The sequence below is a fragment of the Canis lupus genome, chromosome 9 (assembly GCF_011100685.1).
Source record: "Canis lupus familiaris isolate Mischka breed German Shepherd chromosome 9, alternate assembly UU_Cfam_GSD_1.0, whole genome shotgun sequence".
Taxonomy (NCBI): domain Eukaryota; kingdom Metazoa; phylum Chordata; class Mammalia; order Carnivora; family Canidae; genus Canis; species Canis lupus.
This window is the reverse complement of record NC_049230.1, coordinates 35,132,002-35,157,911: the sequence shown is the minus strand read 5'-3', so window position 1 is coordinate 35,157,911 and position 25,910 is coordinate 35,132,002. Positions and strand designations below refer to the sequence as shown.

The 25,910-nt window shown below is 52.7% G+C and overlaps 1 protein-coding gene across 1 annotated transcript; it reads left to right on the top strand.

Moving 5' to 3' along the window:
- The first annotated feature begins 328 nt into the window (after nucleotides 1-328).
- TBX4 (T-box transcription factor 4) lies at nucleotides 329-25,910 on the top strand. Its single transcript, NM_001003006.3, is given in 8 exon segments — nucleotides 329-535; nucleotides 1,339-1,433; nucleotides 9,713-9,832; nucleotides 10,868-11,015; nucleotides 21,154-21,306; nucleotides 22,290-22,378; nucleotides 22,501-22,736; nucleotides 25,294-25,910. Coding segments are annotated over 8 exon segments (1,665 nt in total).

Here is a 25,910-nt window from a genome sequence, read left to right as displayed (position 1 = left end):
AAGAGGGAGGGATTGGGGGTGCAGCTGGGGCAATGCCGAGAGGGCGGTCCTTCCCCCAGACCTGCTCATCACACAGCCCCACACCCAGGGGCAGGCAGACCTTGAACCGCACTCAGACCCTCCCAGGTCCAGAACCCAGAAGGAGGAGGCCACGGTCCTACCCTCAGTATTTTCTCCCTCCCCCAGCTCAGAAGGGGGCGGTGTCCACGTGCGCCAGGGCTGCCTTCCGCCGGACCCCAAGTCCCCCGGCTGCACTGGAGCGGGCTGCGGGGCCTCTGGCGAGCGTGGACCCGGACATGTGACGCGGTGTGTGCTGTGCCCGCAGGAGATGCTGCAGGATAAGGGCCTGTCGGAGAGCGAGGAGGCCTTCCGGGCCCCGGGCTCCGCGCTCGGCGAGGCCAGCGCTTCCAACGCCGCCAACGCCCCCGAGCCCGCGCTGGCTGCGCCGGGCCTCAGCGGAGCCGCGCTCGGCAGCCCCCCGGGCCCGGGCGCCGACGCCGCCGCCGCCGCCGCCGCCGCCGCCGCCGCAGAGCAGGTAGGGACCCCTGGCCGTCGGGCAGAGGTCGGGCGTCGTCGGTCTGTCTGCAGGGCCGCCCGAGTCTGCCAGGCCTCCCCGACGAGAGCAAGGCTCGCCGCCCCGGGATCTGGCTGCGTCCCGGGCCGAGCGTTCTGCTCCGCGGGGACGGGGCTCCCGCTCTCCGCCTTCCGTCCCTCTTCTGCTTCGCCCCTTGGGGCTACTCGGGGACCGGCGGGGGTGGGGACGCTGGTGGCCGCGGGGCGAGTCCCGGCCGAGTGTCCAGCTCCGACTACGCCGAGAGGGCAGGGGCGAGAGCCTGGCACGGGGTGGGGAGGGGGCAAGGACGGATCCCAGCCAGTGCGAGCGGGGCCGCCGCGGGGCCGGGGCGGAGAGGGTCACGGGGATAACCTGACGGTCCCAACGAACCGAATCCGTCTGTGCGGGCCCTCGGCCTGCGTGGGTCTGGCCGCGGGGATGCGTGTCCTTCCTGGGTCTGTGTGTCTGTCCGCAAGGCTACCTCCCGCACGTGGAGTGTTGATATTTGTGTCGTGTGTCATCTACCCTGGCAAGTCAGTATGTGTCCTCTGCGGACCACCATAGATAGGTGCAGCTCCGAAGGAGAGGGTTTCGGCTCCTGATTAAATTTTGAAAAATTCGTCAGGGGTATGGTGTAATTTTATGAAACGAAACCTTCAGGCATGGGGTCCTGGGGCTGGCAGTACTGTGTATATATAGTTCCTTGGGTCTGTGCTCTTGTCCTGAGGCCCCGCGTAGAGCTGTGGCCCAGGTGGACGTAAGTCCCCTTTCCCTCTCATCCCTAGACCATCGAGAACATCAAGGTGGGCCTGCATGAGAAGGAGCTCTGGAAGAAGTTTCACGAGGCGGGCACCGAGATGATCATCACCAAGGCGGGCAGGTCAGCGCTGGGACATTTACTTGGGGGATGGAAGATGACTGGTGGGAGCGATGGGGATCCTCAGGAGCTTCCTTAACAGTCCTCTCCGGCTTCAGCCAAGGGAGCCACAGGCATCCCCTTGGCTGCTCAGGCCTTAGCCCCTACACGTTTGGCAACTGGGCTGAAGCAGAACTTCCCCAAGGGGATCCTCCTCTAGGAAGCCGAGGGGGGATGGAAGGATGGGAGGGCAGCACTATGCAAATAAAATGCAAATAAGGATCCCCACATCCTAAGAGGTCCCAGTTCCAGCACTATCAGCCCCCTGGGGGGCTGCTTTGTCCTCTTTCTTTTGGGAACCTGCCCAGTTTCTCAGGATTGCATTGACTAGGGATCCCGAGATGGGCCCTCAATAGATGGAGGAAGGGGACTTGACCAAGTTTCCCTATTTCCATAACTTTTCTGGGGCAGCATGAACCCCAGATCTCTCATCCCAGGGCCACTGCTCCTCTTTGCCCCCTCAGCCAAGGAGAGGGCACCGCTGGGCCCTGTGTGTGTTGTTTAGGGAGCAGCTCTCGGGTGACTGCCAGACATGATGATTTATAAAGTGGAAACATCTTTAAAATGCACTGGTGTCTGTGGGAGAGAGCCTGGATGAGGGTGTGAGAGGAGAGAGATGCAGAGGGGGCAAGACCAGAGAGATTCGATGGGGGGCCAGGAGTCTCGGGTGGGGCAGGAAGGACCAGACCAGCATTATTCAGTGGAGGGGAACTGCTGTGGGCAGAGACGCTGGAAAGTTCAGGTGTAGGAACCGCCCCCCCCCCCCCCACTTACTCACATTTGATTTTGGTCCCTGGGGGACAAGGAGGTGTGAAATTGTCCCCTGGCCTGGCTGTGGGCCCATAATAGGGTTTTCCAAGGAGTAAATAGGGTTTTCCAAGGTGAAGCATCAAGGCCAGGGATGAGGAGTCAGACCTCAGCGGCTTCCAGCTCCACTCAGCGGCTTCCATCCAGCAAGGTGCTTGGATCTCTGCCCTCTCCTCGTCCCCCTCTGCAAAATAATACATACAATTATATGCAAAGCACCTAGCAAGGCTCCTGGCACATGTAAGCCTGCCATAAATGCTAGCTAAAATTAATTGAAATTAGAGAAATGCCTGGTATCCACTCAGCATTTTTCTTCTACTTTTTAAAGAAGTCGTGCTGAACTGCTCAAAGAACGGTGTGCTGTTCTAAAGAAACAAAAAGCTGGTAGTTTGCAGTGTGTAGTGTGGCTCCTCTAGTCTGCTCTCCAGCAGGCCTTGCAAGGTTTTCTTTGTTTTGTTGGGGGCAAAGGTCTGGGTGCTTGGCCACGCTACCCAGGCAGATGGCAAAGCTACCTGGAGCCTCTATCAGGAGAACAAGCAGGGGAATATTAGGGCCTGAATTTGCTGCATTTGGGAGATGGGGAAAGAGGTTGCACTAGGGCAACCTGGTAGAGGATGCCACTTGGAATAGTCCTCTCGAGGACAGTGGGGAGCCAGGTGTCACAAGCCTTGCCTCCTCCTACCTGAGTGCACTTGGGCAAGTCTCTAAACTTCCTGTGGCTTGGTAGTGTTGGGTAAAACAGCTGGTGACTGTAGACTTACCTGCCATCCTTCGTTTCTTGGTTACTGTGAGACTCATACCTGGGGTCACATGAGCTATGTATGGTAAATTGTTGAGTGGATTATAGGTGTGAAGAGGGGGAATTTATTTCTTGTGACTGTTGAGGTGGAGGGAAGGAAAGAAGAAAGAGAAAGATCCAGAATTTCCCCTTTAAGGCAGCAGAAATAACCTTGTCTTTTGAAAATAAATGGCCATCGTGTTCTTGGGGCTCCCCCAGCCTCTGCCATTTAAAACAAAAGGTATTTTTGATTCTCCTCAGTGGGGTTTCCTGCATCTGATTGCCTCCTCCTTCTCTTTCCCCAACACAGACACACACACACACACACACACACACACACACACTTCCAGAGGTGACTAGCTTCAGGCAGATGTTTGTGCCTGATCCTAGTGGAAGCTTAGAGATGGGCCTCAGGGAATGAGGATAATAATTTTTAAATGGCTGCGATGAAGTTGACCAATTATGGTTTCCTCACACTCTTTCATTTCTCTGGCAGACAGTGATTCTTGCACCAGGTCTAGTCCTTAAGAAAGTCATTAGCCTCATCGCTCCTCCCCGTGGTCCTCACAGGCCTTCTTCCCTCCTGCCTAGCTGCTTGCTGACCTCAGAGACCACATTGGTGGCTCTGACCCCCCCCACGGAACCCTCCCCCTTCACTGCCTCCTTTGCATGGGCAGCCTCAGGGGTGCTGTGCTGGGCTCATGGCTCTTCCACATCCTGTGGATTCCCAGTTCTCTTATTTGTGTCTCTATCGGCACCCTTCCTGGAACACCTGCGTGTCTCAGCAGATGGCCTGGACCCTTCTCCTGAACCTTGAATCACAAATTCCTAGACTGCTTGAGCTGGAGGGGAACCATGAGAACATAACCTGACCCTAGAGAAGGGAAGACACTTGGCTCTTAGAGATAGAAGCAAGATTGGGCAGGTGCCAGTCTACACAAGCCAAGCAGATGATGATCCACCCCCAGAATGAAACCCAACTTTGAGAAATTCCCCTCCTTGCTTATTTTCAAGGCCATTCAATGTTGCACTGCCCTAGGGACCCTGGCTGGTCAGGGCATGGTCATTGCCGTAGGGTGAGGGAGAGGCAGGCCCTGGAGAAGGGGAACTGGAATGTTCTCATACTAATGTATCTTTGGGTCATAAGCCTCTTGCCTTAAGCCCTCAGAGATCTGAAGCCCAAAGGAAAATAGTCCCCTTCATCGGATAGGGGCTTTGGATTCTCAAACCACTTGATTTAGGGAAGAAAAGGCCAATCACATCAGGAGACATCAATTTCCGAACCCTCAGTAACTCCTGATGTCAGGTGTAAAATGGGCCAGAATTTTCCCAGCCAGTTTCTGCCCCTCTCAGTCTCCTGCATGCACAAGCTTTCAGCCCTTTACTCCACAGAGCGGACCCCTCCCCTCTCTACCTCTTTCATATCCCCGCCAAGCCTGATACATGTGAGAAACTGCATTTGCTCCCAAACATAGATAAAAGTGAGCTCCACAAAAATTTAAATATAAACCTCCCAAAAATGAAAATTTCCTAACCGTTTGACTGCTCTACTCCTAGGTCATGGCTTTGCCACCAGATAAATCTCCACTATCAGCCTTCATAGCCTGTTGAGTTCAATGTTGCTTGTGTTAGTGACAGTGAATTTGCGTTTGAAAAATGAACTACCGATGAGAACTCCTGTTGAACCTGTATTGTTTGTTATTCTGAGGCAAGGATTTGGCCCAGCTTAATCCCGGGCTTCAAAGCCAATTGCCCTCGCTCTGTATACAGAGCGTCAGAGCCCAGTGGCGTGGGTGATAAGACAAGTAAGGGTTGAAGACACTGGGAAAGTGGATTGGGGAGAGAGTCCTTTGATCTCTTTCTAAAGTATTTTCTGAAAGCAAAAGTCTATCAGAAGGAAGTGTCTTTAAAAAAAAAAATCTGAGAAGCAAGTGATCTTCCAAAGCAGCATCCATTCCACACACTCTCACTCCTGCCCCCCCACCTCAGGGAAAATATTTCTTAAAAATGCTTTGAGTGAATTAGAAAACTGTGTGTGTGTGTGTGTGTGTGTGTAAAGTGGGAATATATTTTGAAGTTTTGCCGTTGCTCTCAGAAATCATTTGGCCCTAGAAGGTTTGGTCTCAGGTCTCTAGACAACACCAACGACACAGCGCCCCCTCCTCCAGCAAACTGAGCCTTGGTTGATGGGCCCTAGACTCTTCCAAACATGCTCAGAAATCTCAAGATTCCCAGACACTAGGGATAGAAAGAAGGGTGGAGTTTTCTGCGGACCCCCATCCTTTGCCTGCAAACCATTCCTTTCAGGCTCTGGGCTCTACCGCTGGTGTATACATCATGTATGTGTGTGCATGATATATACACAGGGCTAATTTTCAATGTCCATTTTATTGAAGTGGAACATTTCTGCATAAAAATGAACATATCTTAACTGTCCAGCTCTATAGACTTTTACAAAACGAATACCCCCAATCAAAGCACCACCAGATAAGGAAAAAGAACAGAATCGTCTTGTGTGCCTTCCCCCACCACCACCACTCCCCGCCTCCCTGGAAGCGCCCCTCTCCAGACTTCTCACCCCTTCGGTTTGGTTTTGTGGCTTCGTTTAAGAGAAGGCACATTAGCTGCTCCTGGGCTTCTTGGCCCCCAGAGAAAGTCCGGCTGCCGTCGGGCTTGGCTTGGGGGCCTGGCTAGGTGGAGAGAATCTGGCTGGTCCGCTAGGTCCGACTTACTCTCCGCAACCCCCCCCCCCCCCTTCTGGATGGGTTGGGGGCTTGTAGGTCAAGGCCAGGAATTTGGCTACGGCCACATTTGGCGGGGGAGCCGGGAGCCCCTGTGGCTCCCTCGCCCAGCTGAACTCGCACGTCCCCTCTCAGCAGCGAGCGAGCATTTAAGGGGTTGTTGCCAAATCCCAAGGCCCCGAATCCCTTGCCCCGCGCCCCGCAAGCCTCCCACGCCGCCGAGAAACGTCCAAGGAAGCTTATCTTAGCAGTTCATTCTAAAACCATTTCCGAGTATGAAGCAGATAAAGGCTCCAGCCCGCACCCTTTCAGAGCCTGTTTCATGATCAGAGGAGAAACCCCGGCTTTCATCTCCTGCCGGGCGGCGGGGCGGGCGGCTTGTTTATTCCCCGGCGGGGCCGTTTCCGCGTGTGCCGGGAGCGCCTCTGTGCCGCGGGGCCCGAGCCCCGAGGGGGCGCCCGGGGCGCAGACCCGAGGCTCGCGGGGCGCAGGCGCGGTGGGGGAGGGGGCTTGAGGGCGCGGGACTCGGGGGCCTTCGGGTGTGGGGGACGGGGGGCAGGCGAGCGCTGGCGGCGGGGCAGAGGGGGCGCCCGGCGGCTCAGTCATCCCGTCTTCCTGGCCCTCCCGCCCCGACCCAGGGAGGCGTTCATTGCCCCCGCAGACGGAGGCTTAAGGGGGCATTTATGTCCTCGCACCCCATCCTTTCATCTGTTTCCGTAGAGTGGGCCTTCACAGTGTAGGGGGAGCCCGAGGATGTCACAGCTCCTGCACCCAGCTTCGCGTCTGTGGCGAGAGTCCTGCCCACCTGGTGCACGCTCCCTTGCTGGGTCCCTGGGCTCCACTGCTAGCCACCCCTGGCACCCAGGGCAGATGCCTTCGGCCCGCAGCAGGAGGTTTAGGACCGGCTGGGTGGACCGTGTGCTTCCCCTGCACACCCAGCCTTTCGCCCACACGGGTGTGCCCTTCCTTCCGCTGGAGCCCCAGGCGATGGGGAAATGATAGTGCCCAGGGCCAAGGCTGTTGTCTGGCTGTTCTCAGAAGCAGCCACCAAACTGGGCCCTAGTGGAGAGGGAGATACCTGTTCCTGGGAAGGCAGTGGGGCTTGCTCAGCAGGAGTCTTCAGCCTGGAGCAGTGGACTTCGGAACTCCGGAACTCCTGCTTTCAGACCAGATATCCCATCCCCCTCCCTGCTTCTAAGGGCTGCTGCTCTAGGAAGAGGGGACTTGGTGGGCAGGGGAGGCAGAGGCCAGGAGACGCCTTCCTTCCCTTCCCCAGCTCTTGGCAAAACCTCCCTCTGGGGGCTTTCAGTCAGGAATCTGGTCCATAGTCAGCTTCTAGGAGAAGCCAAACCACAGGACACCAGTTCCCTGCCTTGGGGAGCTGAACACAGGCTGCTTATGGGCCTTCTAAATACCAGCCTGGCCCCCTGAGCTGCAGAGATGAAGTGGAGTAGGGAGTAGGAGAAGGTGAAGGTCCTCCATCCTCCAGCCTAGGTTATGAGGACTATTCCAGTGGCAAGGAGCCACTTTCTCCTGGACCCTCTTTGTAGATCCTGGCCTGGGGGGCAGCCACGCCTGCCCTCTGCTATTGCCACCTGGAGTTATTACAGGAGAAACAGGCTAAGTGCAGGGCACTGGTGCCAGGTCAGCCAAACACAGCCAGGGCCACCCCATTTTGTGGCAGTTTCTGTAGCAGTTACAAAATGGTGGCCTGGGGGGGGGGGGGACAGGATTCTGGGCCTTCCCCCAGGGAGGAGGGGAGGTGAGGCAGCTGTGGCCTTCCCTGGCTCCAGCTTTAGGCCTATCAGGGGAGAGGCTGGGCCAGGAGAGAAGGTGGTGCAGGCTCCAGCCGTGCCCCCAGGCCGGGCAGGGGCTGGTGAGCAGGAGGCAGGATTGGGTTCCTGAGCCCTCTCACTTCCCCCATTCCTGAAGAGGGGGTGGGGTGGACATTTGAAAATGCTTTCAATTGACATCTGAGACAAATTCTTCCACACGGTTTATAAGTCCCTAGACTTGCAGCTAGAACTTCCCTCCTCCCTCCAGGCACGCACACATGCACACATGCGCACTCCACTGTGTACTCAAGGACACCGGCTTGTGCATACACACGGCTGCACACCTCCCACATCCCTGGCCCACTGCAGTGCTCTCCTGAGCCTTTCCTCCCACAAGAGAGAGGGTGACCAGACTGGGACTGGGCCAGGGAGAGAACTGAATCCCTCACCTCAGAATCCTGGCCTGGGCTTGCTGCAGGGTCGGCTGGCTTGTGGAGGCCTATTGAGGCCTCCCTTCTGGAAGCCCTTCCTGTCTGGGTAAGCTAGTACCCCTGTTGACAAAATGGGGGGCTTCAGTCATTTGAGATGTCCAGGACAGCTTCTCTTGAGGTTCTTCCTTACAGTCTCTCGGTTTAGTGAGGAGGCAGAGGATGTGGACTGGTTGGGCTTTGTTCCACCTTGGGGGAGAGAGAGGGGTTTAGCTCCTGAGGCTTTAGTGTCTTCAGTTAGGTTTGGATCCTGCCTCTTTCTTGGGGAAACACCTCTGTAGGAGATTAAGCTAGGAGTGGGTTGGGGTGTCTGAGGAGAATTGTGAGGAACTTCTGTCTGCCCTCTGGGGAAGTCCAGTGTCAGGGACCTGGTGACCAGGGGGGCAGGGCTGTGCCCCTGCAGGGAGATGTACATGCTATTATACAGCTGTGGGTGCTGGGGAAGCCCTTCTCTAGAACATTCACTGAGCTTCAGGTCCTGGACAGTCTTAGCATGGTCTGTGGAAACTGGATAACTTCCTGCTTTTCGATAAGTCAATTTTCACAGAGGAAGGTCATCCACTGGTTCACAGAGGAAGGAGTGCAGTGGGGGCCAGTGGTAAGAGTCACAAATGGACTCTGTTAATCTTACACACCAACCTATATGAGATAGGTAGTAATATCCCCATTTTAAAGATATGAAAACCAAGGCACACACAAAGAGATCCATACAAGTTGCCCAACGCCTCACAACTTGTCAGTGGCCCATGGCACTGTAGTTCTAGAATCTGTGCTTTTCTCCGTGAGGCTCCTGAGCTGACTTCCCGTGGTACCCCAGTTACTGTGCATGGGCCCAGGTGAGGTCTTCGCACAGTTAAACACTCTTGCTAAACACACCAAAAGAATCCAGAGACCCAGCCACACTCCCCTGTTTTCCTGTGTGTTGGTTTGAGGCCTGAGGTCTTCCACAAAGACAAGGCCCAGAGGAGACACCCCATTGATTACAGAAGCTGCTGATAGGGATTGCGAGGTCTTTTGCTCTGATTCCTGTAATGGCACCCCAGAACTTTAGTTGTGTAGGGACGGGCAAAGGACAGGAGGGAAATTCAGCAGTCAGGTTGGTGTTGAAATCCTCTCTCATGACCCTGGCGGTTTCTATGCTTTAGCTACTCATAGCCAGTAGGCCTAAATATTAAAGGATAATAGGGGAGAGGGAATTGCATTGCAGAAGTCATGTAAGCCCTCTTCCTAGACACAGCTCCTGGGTACACAGCTGTACAGCTGGTGCGGCCCTTCCCTTGTGTAGGGGGAGACTGAGGCCCTACCAGAGGGGAGTGCCTTACCCAGCTCACACAGTTCTGATCGGGGCCAGTCTCTCTCTCTAAAGATTTTTATTTATTATTTGACAGAGAGAGAGAGAGCCAGAGAGCACAAGCAGAAGGGACAGAAGAGGCAGAGGGCGAAGCAGACTCTCCTCTGAGCAGGGAGCCTGATGCAGGGGCTGGATCCCAGGACCCTGGGATCATGCCCTGAGCTGGAGGCAGACACTTAACTGACTGAGCCACCCAGGTGCCCTGAGGCCAGTGTCTCTTAAGGCCTCTGTCCCCTCACCCCTGTGTGCCATCTCTCCTGGTTCTTTGTCTGTGCCTCTGCCTCACACCTTGGCTTCCCTCAGGAGGATGTTCCCCAGCTACAAGGTAAAAGTCACAGGCATGAACCCCAAGACCAAGTACATCCTGCTGATTGACATCGTCCCTGCGGATGACCACCGCTACAAGTTCTGTGACAACAAATGGTAAGAACCTGGGACCCTCACATCCCCTGTCTTCTCTCAACTGTCTGTCGTCACCACACACATTCCCCACCTGATGTTTGGTCCAGGAATCCACCAGTTAGTTCAAATGATCGCACAGACCCCAGGCTTGGGAACCGAGCCTGCGGGGGCTGAGGGCCACGTGGGCAAATGTCTGCACATCTGCTGCAGGTGGGGCCAGGACTGGAAACGAGCTGCAGGGTTTGAGGGGTTGTGGCTTTCAAGGGTCTGTTCTCTCCCTGCAGCTGTGGACAGGCAAGATTGGAGACTATGCGTGGTGTGACAGTCACCAACACTGGATGGTTCTAGGCTCTGGTCGTGCTGCACTGGGGACGGGGATGGGAGCCATTTCCTTGGGGGACTATGATATGGATGGTTATTATATAGGTGCCTGGTCTCTTTGCTGCTTTTCCTTATCTTCATTGTCTGGCTGTGAGCCCTCCTTTTCAGCTGTTGATCCAGAGTGAGGGGCAGCTGTGTGCTGGTTGGATGATGGGACCCTTTGGCAAGGGGCTGGGGAAAACAAATGGGTTGTAGGGCAAAACTAGGGCAGGGTAAATAAATATGGGGCTACTTTTCCTAAGGCCATCCCCTTAGTACCCTGGCTGTCCCCAGAGCCCCAGACAGCACCCAAGGAGAGAGAGGGGCTGAACAAATTAGCCGCTAGTCAGGATGTGGGCTCCGCAGTGGGTGAGTGGTAGGATCAGCAGGGACTGGTCTCAGGAGGCAGGATTCAGGGGCCAGGTCCTGCCCAGGGCCATGTGTCTATTTCTTCTCTCTTTGGATTGCTTGATCATTCTGAGAGACAAAAGAGGTTCGGAATTGCTGCTGCTCCTCAGCACTCTCTTCTCTGACCCTCATGCCTACTCACAAAGTCCTAAATTGAGAGTATAGGATGAGCAGTGATTTTTTTCCTTCAGGTTTATGGGGATTTGCTCTCAGAGGGGACAGGGAATCTGGGGCTTTTCCAGAACCCAGAGTAATCAACCGCCATGGTTCTGTTTGCTCTGTTGGCAGGATGGTGGCGGGGAAGGCTGAGCCTGCCATGCCAGGACGGCTCTATGTCCACCCCGATTCTCCTGCCACTGGGGCCCACTGGATGCGGCAGCTGGTCTCCTTCCAGAAGCTGAAGCTCACAAACAACCACCTGGACCCCTTTGGCCATGTAAGAGAGAGCCTGCCTGACCTTGAGAGCCAGTCCTGGTGCATCGCTGGGCGCAGGGTGGGGGATTGGGGGTGGGTGCTGGGTCGGGGTGGAGATATGGAGAATCCACTCTGGGGATCCAGCTCCAGGCTTTGGCACTTGCCGGGCTGGACTGGAAGGAGCAGGGGGTCTGAGTCCCACAGCTGTACATCCTTCTCCTCACACTTGCTGGCTGGGTAACTTTGGGCAAATTTCTTTCTTTCTTTTCTTTCTTTCTTTCTTTCTTTCTTTCTTTCTTTCTTTCTTTCTTTCTTCTTTTTAAAGACTTATTTATTTATGATAGAGAGAGAGAGAGAGAGAGGCAGAGACACAGGCAGAGGGAGAAGCAGGCTTCATGCCAGGAGCCCGATGTGGGACTCGATCCCGGGACTCCAGGATCGCGCCCTGGGCCAAACGCAGGCGCTAAACTGGGGAACCCCTGAGCCACCCAGGGATCCCCCACTTTGGGAAAATTTCTTGGCCTCTATGAGCCTTAGTTTCCTCATCTAGAAAACTTTCATGGTTGCAAGAATTAACTAAGAGAATATGCATGAAGTACTATGCCCATGAGAGGCTCTAAATAAATGGCAGCTATGACAAGGATGATGATGATGGATCAAATCTCTCAGCTTCAGTTTCCCCAAATTTGGCCTTACTGGAGCCTAAGACAAGCTAACTTTCTTGGGAAAGAGTCACTGATGACTTCTGAAGCCTTTCTCTGGCCTGTGCCGTCTGCCCGGCCTGGCAGTCCCTGCCCTCTGGAAGGGAAGGCCTCGCTCTGGCTCCTGTGGCAGTTCCTTCCTGGCCATGCCTGGGACCTGGCTCTTACAGGAGAGACTCTGAAGCCCCAGGGATGCTGTTGCTGACGCCCCATCCAGGCTGCTGAGCCTCATTCTTTCCCCATCTGGCTCTGGCAGGCCCACAAAAAGCATTTTATGTGGAAATTTTTAGCTCAAGTGTGTGGCAAACTGAAGCCTGGGGACCTGGTATTATCCGCCAGGGCACAGGCCCTGCCTGTCTCCACTACCCACCATTACTCTGAAAGGATAGGGTGGGGTGTGGTGGAGCACGGGTGCCATAGAGCCTGCTGGATGCAGTTGCCCAGGCTGTACACGTAACACTCAGGGTGCAGATGGTGGTAGGGGAAACAAGGGTGGGGAGTGTGCAGGTACGTGCCTCTTTTATACCTGAAATCTATTTCTGGGGTGCTGTGTGCAGATCAGAATTCTGTGAATCATAGTTCCTCATGGAAAATGCTAGCAATGGTCATTTCTGATTGATTGGCATATAAGACAAGCAACTCTTAGTTCTCATTTCCTCAGAGTCCGTTTGGTTCTATTCCGAGTTAGTAATCTATAACCAAGCAACTAGGAGAAAGCTTAATTAACATAATTAACTCCCTCCTTTTCCATTTTGCAAGGAGCACAGGTTTTGCCCTGCAAGACAGGCAGGTGCTATCGGGTGTGTGGCAGAAAGGTGCAGCCCTAACCTTTCCCTGGGGGTGGAGACAAGCCACCAATCTAATGGGAAGGGTTGGCCAAGCCCTTCTTCCAGAGCTCAGGGCCTTTTCATGGAGGGACAGAAGGGCCTCTTACCGGGCACTCTCCTGGTGGAGACTTTGCTCCCAGTTGGCTCCTACCTGGCCTCCTCTGCTTGCCCAGGCCATGGCATTAACGTGGAAAGGTTAGCAAGGGTCTTTATGGTGGGATTTCAGGAACCTAGTTGGCAGGCACCTCTCTGCCCACAGCGGCACACATGGACCCCATGGGACAGACCACTGGGGTGAGCAGAGAGCTTGGCCAGAGCTGGATCCTTGAGTGAGTGGCCAAAATTACCTAAGGATCAAAGTTCTGGTGAGAAGTTTGGATGCATAGCTTGCTGTCATGATTCCCAGCTGCAGGGATGCCTCAGAGGACTCTCCTACCGCCCCCAACCCTGACCTTGGCAGAAAGTGGCAGGGGTGGGACTCAGGTGGTTGAAAACCTGGCCTTTTTCAAGAAGTGGGAGAGAGACCTGGGCTTGGTAGCCCAACAGATTTTTGCAGCCTGGCTTGCCTCTGTGGCTCTACTGGAGTCTGTAGGGGTTGGCAGTAATCCTGCATATAGTCTTGAGTCTGAGCCAGTGGGGCTGCCTGAGAGGCTTGTGATGTTGTGGTGCCCCTGGCTCCACTTGCCATCCTGCCTGGAGCTCATGTCTCCTTGGCAATAGGGATATTCCTCCTAGTAATCCAGCTTGCTCTCTAGAGGGTTGGGATGCAGAGCAGCTTATTGGTTATAGCACACCGTGAATGGTGGCAGGACTCAGAAACAAGGTGATTGTCTCAGGGGCTGGGAGGAAAAGAGCCCTCTTGGACATACACCTGTGTCCAGTACAGAATTCTTTTGGCTTCTCCACCTGTCCTTCTGTACACAGGGCTTGAGCTGTCACATCTTCAACTATGTGGAACATCACTGGAGAAGGAGCAGCTTTTGGCCATACAGGCAAGGGCTGTGGAGCATGAACTGGATGTTCCTAGATAAGCCATGTGGACCATGGCTTTCTGCTCGTTGGCCTGCACTGAGGGAAGTGCTGAGCTCCTCATCACCCTGCCCAGCTTCTCAGGGCAGGAGCCTGGGAAAGAGCCAGCTCCTAATATGAGTCTGCCCCAAACAAGCCCCTCCTGCACTGTTCACCTCCACAGTTTCAGTTTTCCCTAAAATCTCCCAGACCTCGAGGAACTTTCTCAGGCAAATGACCTTTGGTCTTTTCCCTTTGGTCTCATAGTATCTTGGGGGTTTTAGCTGTTGCCTTTCATTTGCAGCCTTCCCCTGGGGAGAAGGGTCCAGGGTCCTGGCGAGGGCTTGGGCTTGGTAGTCGGTCCCCCGTATAGGGAACAGGGACCCCTCAGACCAGGGCCCCAGTTCAGCTCCACTCCTATTCTGCTGCCCACAGAACCTGCCCACCTCTTGCCTCCTACTTGCACCCCCTCCCACTCCTGGCAGGGTCCTGGGCCCAGGAATGGTGACATGGTAAGAGAAGCTGCTTCAGGAGATTGAGTAGGTAGGGCCTGCTGCCTCCAGCAGGACAGGGAGATGGCTGGGTCTTTTCTCCTCATCTGGAGGCAGGGAGCAGATGGCTGCAGTGGGGTGTGTCTCTGTGTCTGTGCGTGTGTTCTTGTGAGCAGAGAGATGGCCTTCACCACCTCTTGTGTCCCAGGGCTCCCAGATTGCTGGGGTGGAAGACCAGATTATGATTTCCGACATAGTGAGTAACTGTTCCAGAGGCTGACTTAGCTCCAGGCTGGGTGCGTGGGCCACAGCTCTTTGGTCACCAAGTGGCACAGTCCCCTCAGTGTGCCACTTCCTCCTGGGACCACATGCTCTTCACCTAGTTAGTTACCCCTGAGCCTTGGGGTCCAAGCTCAAATGTCACTTCTTTGGGGCAACAGTTCAGGGTCCCCCTTACATGCTCTCAGATCACCTTTCTGTCCTAGGACATACCACAGTTAGAATTTTATTTTTTTAACGATTTGTTCATTTATTTTAGAGGGGAGGGGCAGAGGAAGAGGGAGAGAGAATCCTAGGCAGACTCCCCTCTGAGTGCAGAGCCCGACCTGGGGCTTGATCCCAGCACCCTAAGATCACAACCTGAGCTGAAACCAAGAATCAGATGCTTAACTGACTGCATCACTCAGAGCTCCTAGAATTTTATCCTTATTAATAAAATTTGGTTTTGAATAAGAAATACAGTCACATGATTTAAAAATAAATCAAGGAATAAATTAAAATGTGTGTAATGAACCATTTTTCTCCTCTGGTTCCCTATCCACCAGTTTCTTCTAATCCCTGCCACCAGAAACGACTGTTACTACTTTCATTTTGGCATTTCTTTTTGCATAGACGAGCAGAGTACAGAATCTCAGATCCTTTCTCTTATACACAAAAGATAGCGTACAATAAATGCTTTTTGCAGCTTTCTTTGTCAACAGTATAAAATGGAGATCATCCCATTCCTGTAGAGCTTCCTCTAATTCCTTGTCTTATGGCCACATAGAATTTCATCATGCAATTGTTCCATAAATTATGTAGCTCATCCTTATTGGAGAAATTAAGAGGCCAATGTTTGCTCTTTCAGCTACACTTGTGTGTTATATCATTTTACGCCTGTGTCAAAGATCTTTGACGTGATCGTGACGAGTTGCTTGCTCAAAGGGATATTTGGCATTATGGCTTGTGGTTTCGCCTTCCCTTGGAGTGTACTGATGTGTATTCCCACCACAGCTACTGTAGCCTCACCAACAGGTGGGAGAGACCTTGTGGACTTCTGCCCGGCTGATCGGCAAACTGTAGATACCGGTGGTAGTTTCAATTTGTATTTCCTTTATAATAAGTGAAGTTAGCATCTTTTTCCCCTTCTGTGAACTGCTGTCCTTATCAATTGCTCATTTTTCTCTCAGATTTTTGAACACTTATCAATTCTAGGAGCTTGTATACATTAGGAAGATTTAGCCTCTGTATGTGATAGGAGTTGCTCGTATGTTTTCCCTATTTGTCATTTGCCTGGATTTTGAGCAATTGAATGTCCTTACCCTTCTTTACTTATAAGGAAGATTTCTTATGTTTTCTTCTAGTATTTTATGGATTTATTTTTACATTTAAACCATTGATCCTTTTGGAATTTATTCTGGCATTCAATATGAGGTGTGAATCCAACTTTTTTTTTTTTTTTTTTTTTCCTAAAGAGCTATCCAGTTGTCCTGACACCAATCATTGACCGATTCTCTTTCCTCCTGGCTTAGGATGCCTTATTTCTCTGCACTAAATCCTCATGTGAATTTGTGTCTGTTCATGTGCCAGGGCCTTAACTGTTGAAACTTCACGATAGGTTTTCGTGTCTGGCAGGGCTGGTCCCCCATCGCTCTTCTTTTGCAGAGTTTTCTTGGCGAGGCTTATCTATTTTTTCATATGGGCTTTAGAATCAGCTTATAGTATTGAAAAAGAAACTGATTTGTATTTTTACTACAATCGCTTGAAATTATAAATTTCCTTAGGGAGGATTGATAGGAATGCCTTTCTCTTTGTTGAAGTCTGCTTTTTGTCTTTCCAAAGTGTATCCAAGTGTTCTTCAGAAGGACCCACACATTTTCTGTTAGGTATTTCATCTTGTTCGTTACTATGACAAATGCAGTCTTCGTTCCAGTACATTTTCTCACTACTTACTTTTGCTTGAGTTTTGGATTCCTGAATGACTTACTCACTTGATAGGAAACCCCAAGGTTTTAAATCCCCATTGTGTCCTGGTGCCTGGCACTGTGTCTGGCACGGTGGATGCTGGTAAGCAGTAAGTGAATGAGAGAACCCACTGAAGAGGGTGGTATTTAAACAGAGAAGGCATGTCCTCCGCCAGGGGCTGACGTCCCTCCAAAGCTTATTCTGTCAACTTGTCAGGGGGTACCCAGAGCTACTGATCTCTCTCCCTCTTTTCTCCTCTTTTTCTTAGGGCATATGCTGTGCCCTGACAATGTGCCGAACCCTTGCCGATGTCCCTCCAACTCTAGATCATGTCTGGTGCTCCCCAGCCAGGTACATGTATGAGCTCAGGCTCAGAAATTAGTACCAATTCTAGCCCCGCCTTCCACTGGCTGTCTGAGGTTGGGCAAATGCCTTCACTTCCCTGAGCCACAGTCCCTCATAGGTGTTTGATGCGTCTCATAATAACGCCTACTTTATAGGGTTGCTGTAAAGAGTAATCATTTGATGTGTGTAGGCTCCTCAGCACAGGACCTGGCACATAGGCTATGCTCCGTAAACAATGCAGTGTCTGTGAGAGGAGGCAGAAAGGTTTCTGGGCCCTGGTTGCTGCCCTGGAAGTGAGGCCTTAGGCATATCTGGCCAAGGCCGTGCGGGTTGGCTAATGGGCTGCCCAACTCAGTTCTAGTTTGGATATTCTTTCAGCCAATCGCTTACCTTTCTGGTTCTCAATTTTTTCTTCTTTTTTCTGTAAACTGTGGATCCTGTGTCTGTCCTTACCTCTTTGCAGGACTGGAGAAGGATGATGAAGGTAGTCTTAGAAAGTAAAATTATGAGACAAGGGAAAAATCTGGTTTTGATATATGACAAAATGGACATTGGCCACACTTGTGTGGCTAGCATCCAGATACACTGTGTTCTGTGATGGACATTAGAGCCTGGTGAATCCTTGACTCTTACAGTGTTTGGTTGACACTTTATCATTAATTTCTGAGCATGTTGTTGAGAGCAGTGTGTGCTCTCTCCAGGGCCATCTGGAATCTTCTCAGGATTCTGTCTCCAACCAGCTATGTGTTCCTGGGCAAGTCACGTTCCCACTATAAGCCTCCTGTTCTTCATCTGTAAATTAAGAGGTTGGACTAGAATGATTTCTAAGGTCTGCCTCTCCATGTCCTAATGTTCTGTGATTCTAATACAGATAAATCTGGACCTCATTGACCAAGCACGCTATGGTGATCTCTCGAGGAGATGGATGTTTGGCGCTATCACAGTTGTTAAAATAGAACAGGCTTCTGAATTGTAGCCAGAACATAATGAATCCCATTTCTGTAAAACAATGATGGGACCAGTCATGTAGTGGGGTTTGTTGACGTGGCTGGTCCATTTGGCCCAACATCCTCTGCCACAAATATAAATGTAAGATTCTGGCAAAAGAGATTAATGTGGCGCCGGAGGAACTTCCGAGTAAAGCCAGGTGTGAGTCACAGAGTTGGTTTCACATTCTCCTGGGCTGTTGGGGCTGAGGCACCAGTTTCAATTTGCACTGGTTCAATGAGTGAGACTTTCTTCCAGACACCTGTCCAGGTTCCAGGCTGTCTGAGTTAGGAGAGGTGTTTGGGACCACTTCTTAATTGAAGGCTTCACTTAACAGATAGGGACCCCAATGCATGGAGAGAAGGAGCTTGCTTAAGACTTGCAGCTGGTGAGCAGAGACCCATAGAAGCTTGCTTCTGGATCCTTCCTAACTCCTCCGTGTCTGAGATTGCACTCCCCCAGTGGCTCCATCCTGCCCTTGTAGGTCTGGCACTTTTTTTCTTTCCGTTTTTTCCTGCCAGGCAGTCTGGTTCCCTCCCCTGGAAGGTGTGTTTGGCAATCTCACCACTTCAGTCAATGGAGAACCTTGTCTGATAGGCTAAGGAGTTTGGCCTTTAGCCCAGGGGGCAAGAGGGAACCATCAAAGGTGGCATTATTAATATAAGACATTTAGTGAGCTTTAAATGCTGGCAGGAATGGGGAGGCAAGAGGAGGAACTACAAAAGGCCCTGCTCTCAAGCAGTGATCAGTCTTCCTGGATGAACTGGAAGGTTCTAAGCAAGAGAGTGACCTGATCTGATGTGTAGGAGGTGACAATGGAGAGGAGGTAGATAGAGACAGGAGGGAGGTGGTCCTAAACCCAGAGAGAGATGACTGGGGGGCTGAATCAGGGCTGCATAATGGGAATAGAGAGGCTTTTTTATCTTGAGGATGAAGTCACGGGACTTGGTCACTGACCAGACCTGGAGGTTGAGTGTCAGTGAGGAGCAGGGGAGCTGATGATACTCAGGGCTCTGGCCAGACTGATAACAGCCCAGGACTCCTCAGGTGGCAGAGGAGTGGGGTGGATGCCATCACTTGTCTGAAGGTGTCCTTAAGGGACAGCTCAGCCTCACTGTGCGGGGGCCTGGATCTTCCCGAGGCCCTGCAGTCCACTGTCTGTGCTCCCCCCGGCCCTAGGAGAGCTGGCATGAGCAGGAGCTAGTCCAGCCACTCCAGAGCTGCAACATATGAGTGCTCACAGAGAGGTGGTCTGTGCTCAAGTTTAAACTCTATTTTTAAAAAAATAAAAATAAAAATAAAACTCTATTTTTGACCTAAAAAATGCCTTAGAGGTCACCTTGTCTCTATTGAGTGAAGGAAGGTAGGAGAGTCAGGGACAGAGGGTTTGTGGTCATGGCCCAGGTCTTCCCACTCTTGTAGTCCTGCCTTGCACCTACTAGCTCCTGTCTTGGGATAAAGGAAGCCAGAGGTACTGAAGGAGTGAAAGATATTGCCCTTTCTCTTGAGGAGCTTATAATTTAATTGAAGGGACAAGAAGAACAGGAAGCCAGTAGGAAGCAGCCAATCACCTAGTAGACAATGCATGGGGAAGATGTTTCAGAATCAGGAGTTCAGAACAGGACTTAGTGATCTGGGAAGGCTTCATGGAAGAGTTGGGCCTTGAGATGATAACCCCAGAAGGTGAGAGGGAATGGGAAAGGAAGATCAAGCAGAAGGAACTGCATGTGAAAAGGCCCAGAGGTGAGACTCTGGGGACTTTTGGAGACATCTAGGCCACCTCCCAGGTGTTTAGTTTTCAGGTCTTCTGGGAACCTAGGTCCTGCAGCTGGGGGACAGTGTAGGGGGGACAGAGTAACTTAAAGGGACTGGGAGGCGTTTCCCAAGACCCATCCCTCTCCCTAGCCTCCTGGAAATGGATGTTCATTGAGGCCTCCCAAGGCCGAACTTGTGTGTCCACTCTGAGTTTTTTTACCTGGCAGGCTCCCAGTTGAGCAGTGGGTCCCCAGCTGCAGGACCTGGCATGGGGTTAGGGTACCTGCCCTGAGAGGGTCCAGAGGTTTGTCACTGGGGATTGAAGGGGGCACGGCCAGTTGTAGGAGGCAGAGAAGCTAGCTCCTGCTGGATAGAATCACCCAGCCAAACCAAGGAGCCCAGGGAAGGTCAGAGGCCACAGCCCAGATCCTGATGCACCTACTCTGTAGCTGAGTCTGCACTCTGGGCTGTCTCTGTCCTGCGGGCATGCCAGACATGGGGCCTTCCCAGACTAAGGCTTCTGCCTTTGCTTGCCGTGGAAGGGCCTGGTCCTGTCCCTTCTTCTGGCCCTCTGATCGCTCAGGGGTTTCATCTTGCACCAAACCTGGCCCTGGGAACTGGGAAGGGTGGGAACTAGCAGGACTAGCCAGGAAGGGGCACTCCTAGAAGGAAAGGGAGGAGAGACAGGAGCTCAGAAAGTAGTGGGGCTGGAGGGCCAGCCTTGCCCCGCCAGGATAGGAGCCAAAGGGTTAACAAAAACAGCGGTGCTGATAAAATGCCCCAAATTCCTGGTCCTGCCTCCAATGGGGAGGGCGTCTGGCAAATGTCAACGATAAAAAATACATTTTAATGGCACATGATGCAGCCGCTACCGTGGGGCACAGCCGAATGAAGCAGGTTTGCAGCAGCAACTACTGTGTGTTATTCCAGGGGCTCCTCCGAGGCCAGGCCTCCTGGGCTCTTCTTGCCTGGTGGGGTGCCTCCCCAGGCCCAGCCATCCTCAAGGATTCATGGGTGTGTGGGGCCTCTGGCCTTCTCTGGCATTATTCCTAGAACTTTGCTCTCTCCTACCTTGGCACCTGGAACTCTAGCCCATGATGGAGGCTCCAGGCTGTGAGCTGCATCTAGCAGGTCTGAGGGCAGCTCAGTCTGGTGCATCTAGGTCTCCCCAGAACCCCTGCAGCAGGCCTCTGCAAATGTTGAGGCAGATGAAAAAAGCCCAAGTGGGATACTTTCCTCAGCTCCTCCCCCATTCTGCGTACCCTGGCAGGTATCTCTAGGAAAGGCAGGTCACAGGGCAGGCAGTGCAGAGAGAGGAGTGGGAGGAGCAGGGAAAAGAGGCAGCTGGAGTAGGAAACCTGAGGGAGATAAGTTATATATTGGGATGACATTTTACAAATACGAAAACGGAGGCTCAGAGAAGTCCAGTGATTTGTCTGAGATCATACAGCAGGTCCGTGACCTCCTCTGGACTTTTGCCTACAGTTTGGAATTCCACCTGCTACACTGAGCTGAGGTCACTTGGGCTTTTAAACCATTCAGTTCTCCATTACTGCCGTGAAACAACTTATGCCATCGGGAAGGTCTTGGGGCCGGGCATTAGGTCTGGAGCAGAGAGGCTGAGTGGTGATCATCGGGTCTGAGCTGGGGCCCAAGAGCCTGCTTCTTCACTTGGGAGCATTAGCACCTTTCTGGCCTGTCCCAGAAGTCAGGCCCTGGAGCCTGGGCTTTTAGGAGAGTGAAAGCCAGCCCAAGGCCAGCTGACTGAGACCAGGCATAGAGGGTGGGGACCTGGAGCTCTGAAAGAGATCCTTCTCTTCCAGATCATCCTCAACTCCATGCACAAGTACCAGCCACGGCTACACATCGTGAAGGCTGATGAGAACAATGCTTTCGGCTCCAAAAACACAGCCTTCTGCACTCATGTGTTCCCAGAGACTTCCTTCATCTCTGTGACCTCCTACCAGAATCACAAGGTACAGCCACCTCCTCCGTGGCCCCCACCACTGACCCTGCCTGGCATTTCTGTGCCACTACAGAGGAGGCAGGAAGGGAAGCCTCCATGCAGTGAGTTGGAGGCACCCTGGATATCTGTATTGTCCCTCAGAGCAGTGAGAAAGCAACTGATGAGCAGGAAGAGAGAGCAGCCTCCCAAATCTCCAGTGCGAAGTAATTATGGGGAATGGACAAAGTTGAGAACTGTAAAAACCAAGAGTGTGGAGCTTGCCTTGTGGCTTGAATGTTAGGCTGTTTTGTTCTATAACTTTCTTCGCCCTGGTGGGATTTGAAGATCAGATTCTGGGCCTGCCAAGAAAGGGGAAATAATGGGGAAAGGAGCCTCAGGGCACTGTCAGCTGTGTGGGAGCCAGGAGACTGAGCCTTCTAGAAGCCCCTCCCAGGCTGTGGTCAGAGGGGTCCACACCCCCTCCCCAGCCTGACCACTCCAGATGGCCTCCAATCCCTGCACTGGCCACTCTCCCCTGTCTCTCCGCCTTTGACCATGCTACCCTTCTCGGGGCTTTTCACATCATGCACGTTGGGACTGGAAAGATGGACTGGGGATATTGGGGAAGGGCCATAGGATATGGCACATTTGAGGCAAAAGAGTCAGATTTGCATTCAGTATGACCACTCAGAAGCTGATGTGGCAGATGCACTGGATGGGGTGACACAGATGGGAAGCTGTTGCAGGCACGCAGGCAGCACGGTGGTAGGAGAACAGGAGAGACAGTCAGAAGGTCTGTAGTAAGTAGGGTGGGTGAAAGCCGGCAAGGAGCCAGACGTGAATGCTGCGCACAAGGAGGACCCAGCAAGACTGCCGGCTGGGCTGGCCAAGGGCTGGTGTGGGCAACTTCCCGAGACCCTGCCGCAGGCTCCACATGGGCCTGGGATGGGGGAGGGGGGCCAGAAGCCAGCCCAGTCCTCTACCCCAGCCACTCTGCGTGTCCTCTCCTGACAGATCACACAGCTGAAGATTGAGAACAACCCTTTTGCCAAGGGATTCCGGGGCAGTGACGACAGTGACCTGCGCGTGGCTCGGCTGCAGAGGTGGGGCTGCCTGGCCTGGGGTGGGGGTGGGGAGGAGCTCAGCCTGAGTTCCCACACACAGACCTGGCAACCCTCCGAGTATCTTTACTGTCTTCCTGTCGCTGTGCTCCCCACCTCTCCAGCAAAGAATATCCTGTGATCTCCAAAAGCATCATGAGACAGAGGCTCGTCTCCACCCAGCTCTCCGCCAAGCCCGATGTCAGCCCCCTGCATGGTGCCCACCAGGCGCTCCAGCACTACCAGTATGAGAATGGGGCTCACATGCAGTTTGCTGCGGCTGAGCCACAGGACCTTCCCCTCAACACCTTCCCAGCCCAGAGGGACTCCAGCCTCTTCTATCACTGCCTGAAAAGACGAGGTAGCGCTCTCCTAGTCCGGAAGCCCTAGAGGGTCAAACGAGGGATAAAGCTCTTCCTATAAACGCTCTCCACTATCCATGCGAACATGCATGGGTGCACACGTGTGTGAACATACATCTGTGCACGCATACACACACGCGCATGCGCACACCCCTAGTTATTTTGTGGCGTGGGAGAACAAGCCTGGAGGGTTAGGGACCGTGGCTAGGCTTAGTGCAGGGATGTTGATTCTTGATTTTATTTTATTTTTAAAGATTTTATTTATTTATCCATGACAGACACACACACAGAGAGAGGCAGAGACACAGGCAGAGGGAGAAGCAGGCTCCATGCAGGGAGCCTGACGCAGGACTCAATCCTGGGTCTCCAGGATCACGCCCTGAGCTGGAGGCGACACTAAACCGCTGAGCCACCCGGGCTGCCCTGATTCTTGATTTTAATGCAGTCTTTAGAGTCCTCACAGACAGCTCGTGTCCTTGATGTTCCCAGTCCCCCTCCCTGTTGGCACCCCTCTCCAGTGCCAGGTGTTGCTTTATAGCCACTGCTTGCAGAGCCTCCAGGTGTGGGCAGATCACCCAAAGTCAGGTGGGCTCGGTCTCTAAGCATAGGGGGAGGCTGAAGTCTTCATAGTCCAGAGGTTTTTGGATTGGGGCTGTCAGTTATCAAAGCAACCTCAATCCTAAAACAGGGATGACCCAGAGTCATGGGAACAGGCTTCTCACATCATCATACCAGGATCTGCAGAGGCTTCTTGAGAATAGAAATAAGTTATTGTGGGTGTAGATTGGGTTCCAGGAAGACAGGCAAAGAACTATTTTCTTTTTCTTTGAAGAAGAGGAGCCCTGAGCTGGGAACTGGAACATCTGTGCTCTGGTACCAGTCTCGGTTCCTCCATCTATAATACAGACAAATAGTGTTATACTAGAAGAATTTTCAAGGCCCCTGAAATTCTCTTGGGAATGAGTTTGGGAGGCTTTTCCTTAGAATCCAGAATGTTCTCTCCACCTAGCTCCTAGGGAGCAACTGGTGGAGCTCTGAGGATCCTCTGCTCCAGTCCTATCAGAACGAATGCCCTAGAGCAGGGGATGCTAAACCGTGGCCCTTGATCCAAATCTAGGCTGTTGTCTGGTTTTGTTTGGCCTGTGAGTCATAAAAAATGCTTTTACAATTTTTTAATAGTTGAAAAAACAAAGGATGACGATTCATGATATGTAATATTAAATGAATTTCAAAATTTTAATATCCATAAGTCGAGTTTTATGGGAACACGGACATACACATTTGTTTACCTATTATCCGTGTCCACTTTCATGTGACAACAGCAGGGTCAAATGGCTGCAGAGGATTCCGTTGTGGCCCACAGAGCCTAAAATATTTACTATCTGGCCTTTTCCAGAAGTTTGCTCACTCCTGACCTAGAGTGACTGGGCCACTTTCCAAGTCCAAGAGCTTCATGATCTTGAGAGAAAGAAGGAATTTGGAGAGAAGATAGAGACGAGGGATGAGTAAGGGATGAGGAGAGAGCTGGTAAGAGAGAGAGGCGAGTTCCTCCTCTTTAGGGAAAGAGCTTCCAGTGGGGCAGAGGATAGAGGTGAATGTAGGTCCTCAAACTCCATCCACTCATCTCCCCAGCCCCTCCACCCTGTGCACACACACACAGCTCTCAGGATGAATCCCTAGAGAAAACAGAAGGAAGGAGGCCAAGTGAAGCAATTGGACAAGTGTTCTTAGATTTGTTGAGTGGACGGTTGCCAAGTCCTCAGGCCTGGGTCATCCCTGGGCCCCAGGGGAGGATGTGCCACTCCAGACAGTCAAGTTGTCATGGTTGAGGACGTTGAAAGACACACATATGTGGTTTGGGGCAGCTGATGTCATCTTTCCCCAAAGAGAGTATAAGCTTAGCCTTAAAAGTACAAGTCACCTTTTACTTATTATCAGCTCCATTTCTTAATTTGGTAAATACTGTTATGTTGGAATCTGTATAATAACAATCTGCTGGGACTTCATTGAACACATGTAGGGCTTACTTCCTCTTCTAAAAGCAACAGGAACGTGCCTGCGAGTAGCTTTGGCTAGCTAAGGCCTTCCTGGGAGCTGAGGATTAAGGCAGAAACATTGTGGCTTTAATTTTCTGGCTAATTCAGACAGATGTGGCCTCTGGGCCTGGTTTGGTCTGGCAATTGCCTCCACTTTCCTTGGCTGGGGTGGGCCCAGCCTAAGAATGCCAGTGCACATTAAGGCCTCTTCCCAGCCCCAAGAGTCAGGGTGGCAAAGGATGAAAGCTATATGCCGCTTGGGTAACCACATCACTCAGTGTCCACTGATGTGGTGTCCCCTGTGGCCTTTGAGCAGGGTCCACACTCTGACCACTTCTTGGCTGCTGCCACCTTATAAAAGCTGTAGCTGATTAAAATGACTCTGGGAGTGCCATGGCCACACGGGTCCAGGGCAAGCCCCGAATGACAATGCAGGATTGTTTTGGCATCCCAGAGGGGTATCATGGGTCCCAGGCTGGTGGAAATGGCTCTTCCTGAAGGTTTCTTTGTCTCCCAGCAGACAGTGCCCGCCATCTGGACTTACCCTGCAAGCGATCCTATCTGGAAGCTCCCCCTGCAGTGGGAGAGGATCATTATTTCCGCTCTCCCCCTCCCTACGACCAACAGATGTTGAGCCCCTCCTACTGCAGTGAGGTGACCCCGAGGGAAGCCTGTATGTATTCGGGTTCAGGGCCTGAGATTACTGGGGTGTCTGGAGTGGACGACTTGCCCCCGCCCCCACTGAGCTGTAACATGTGGACGTCTGTCTCACCGTACACAAGCTACAGCGTTCAGACGATGGAGACTGTGCCTTACCAGTCCTTCCCAACGCACTTCACCGCCACCACTATGATGCCTCGGCTGCCCGCGATCTCCGCTCCGAGCTCCCAGCCTCCAGGGAACAGCCACTTCAGTGTCTACACCCAGCTCTCCCAGTCTCAGGTCCGGGAGCGGGGGCCCACCACCTCCTTCCAGAGGGAGCGCGGCCTCCCCTCTGTGTGTGAGAGGAAGCCCCCCTCTCCGCACCTGAATGCCGCCAACGAGTTCCTCTACTCTCAGAGCTTCTCCTTGTCCCGGGAAGCTTCCTTACAGTATCATTCAGGAATGGGAACTGTAGAGAACTGGACTGACGGATGA